At 46.1% G+C, this 388-nt stretch overlaps 1 protein-coding gene across 1 annotated transcript in view; it reads left to right on the top strand.

The window, feature by feature from the left end:
• Window positions 1–161: 161 nt before the first annotated feature.
• The window catches only part of CCDC17 (coiled-coil domain containing 17), a gene marked incomplete at both ends in the record, with an annotated part of 11046 nt that continues 10819 nt past the window's right edge, over window positions 162–388 (top strand). The window contains 1 exon segment of the mRNA XM_072420635.1: window positions 162–296. Coding sequence (XP_072276736.1) covers window positions 162–296 — 135 coding nt within the window.

The raw sequence follows: 388 nt of genomic DNA, 5'->3' as shown, positions 1-388 counted from the left end.
GACCTGCATGTCACCCGCTCACACATTCTATAGAAAGATTGTTGAAATGAGTGACGGGTTCTCTTTCCTGTGAAGTGGACCTGCAGTGCTTTATATATTGTGCACAATGAAATCTGCACCCAGGCTGAACAGCTTTGATGCCATTTTTTCTCTTTCTACAGACACGAGAGAGCATCGCCCGCCTGAGAGCCAGAGAGAACCGGCTGAACGACAGAGAACAGCGCCTGATTTGTGAATACGATGGACCGCTAGATAGCATCTCCGACACCAAAGCCTTAAAGAGCCTCACTGAAGAGGTAAGTAAATGGAGTTACTATTCCAATGTTGACCACTGGGGGAGCCACTTGTTATGGATTCTGTCTCTCATATCCCAACAATAAATCCATAT

Source organism: Pyxicephalus adspersus, chromosome 8 (assembly GCF_032062135.1).
Source record: "Pyxicephalus adspersus chromosome 8, UCB_Pads_2.0, whole genome shotgun sequence".
Taxonomy (NCBI): domain Eukaryota; kingdom Metazoa; phylum Chordata; class Amphibia; order Anura; family Pyxicephalidae; genus Pyxicephalus; species Pyxicephalus adspersus.
The sequence above is the reverse complement of the archived record's forward strand: the minus strand, read 5'-3'. Positions and strand labels throughout refer to the sequence as shown.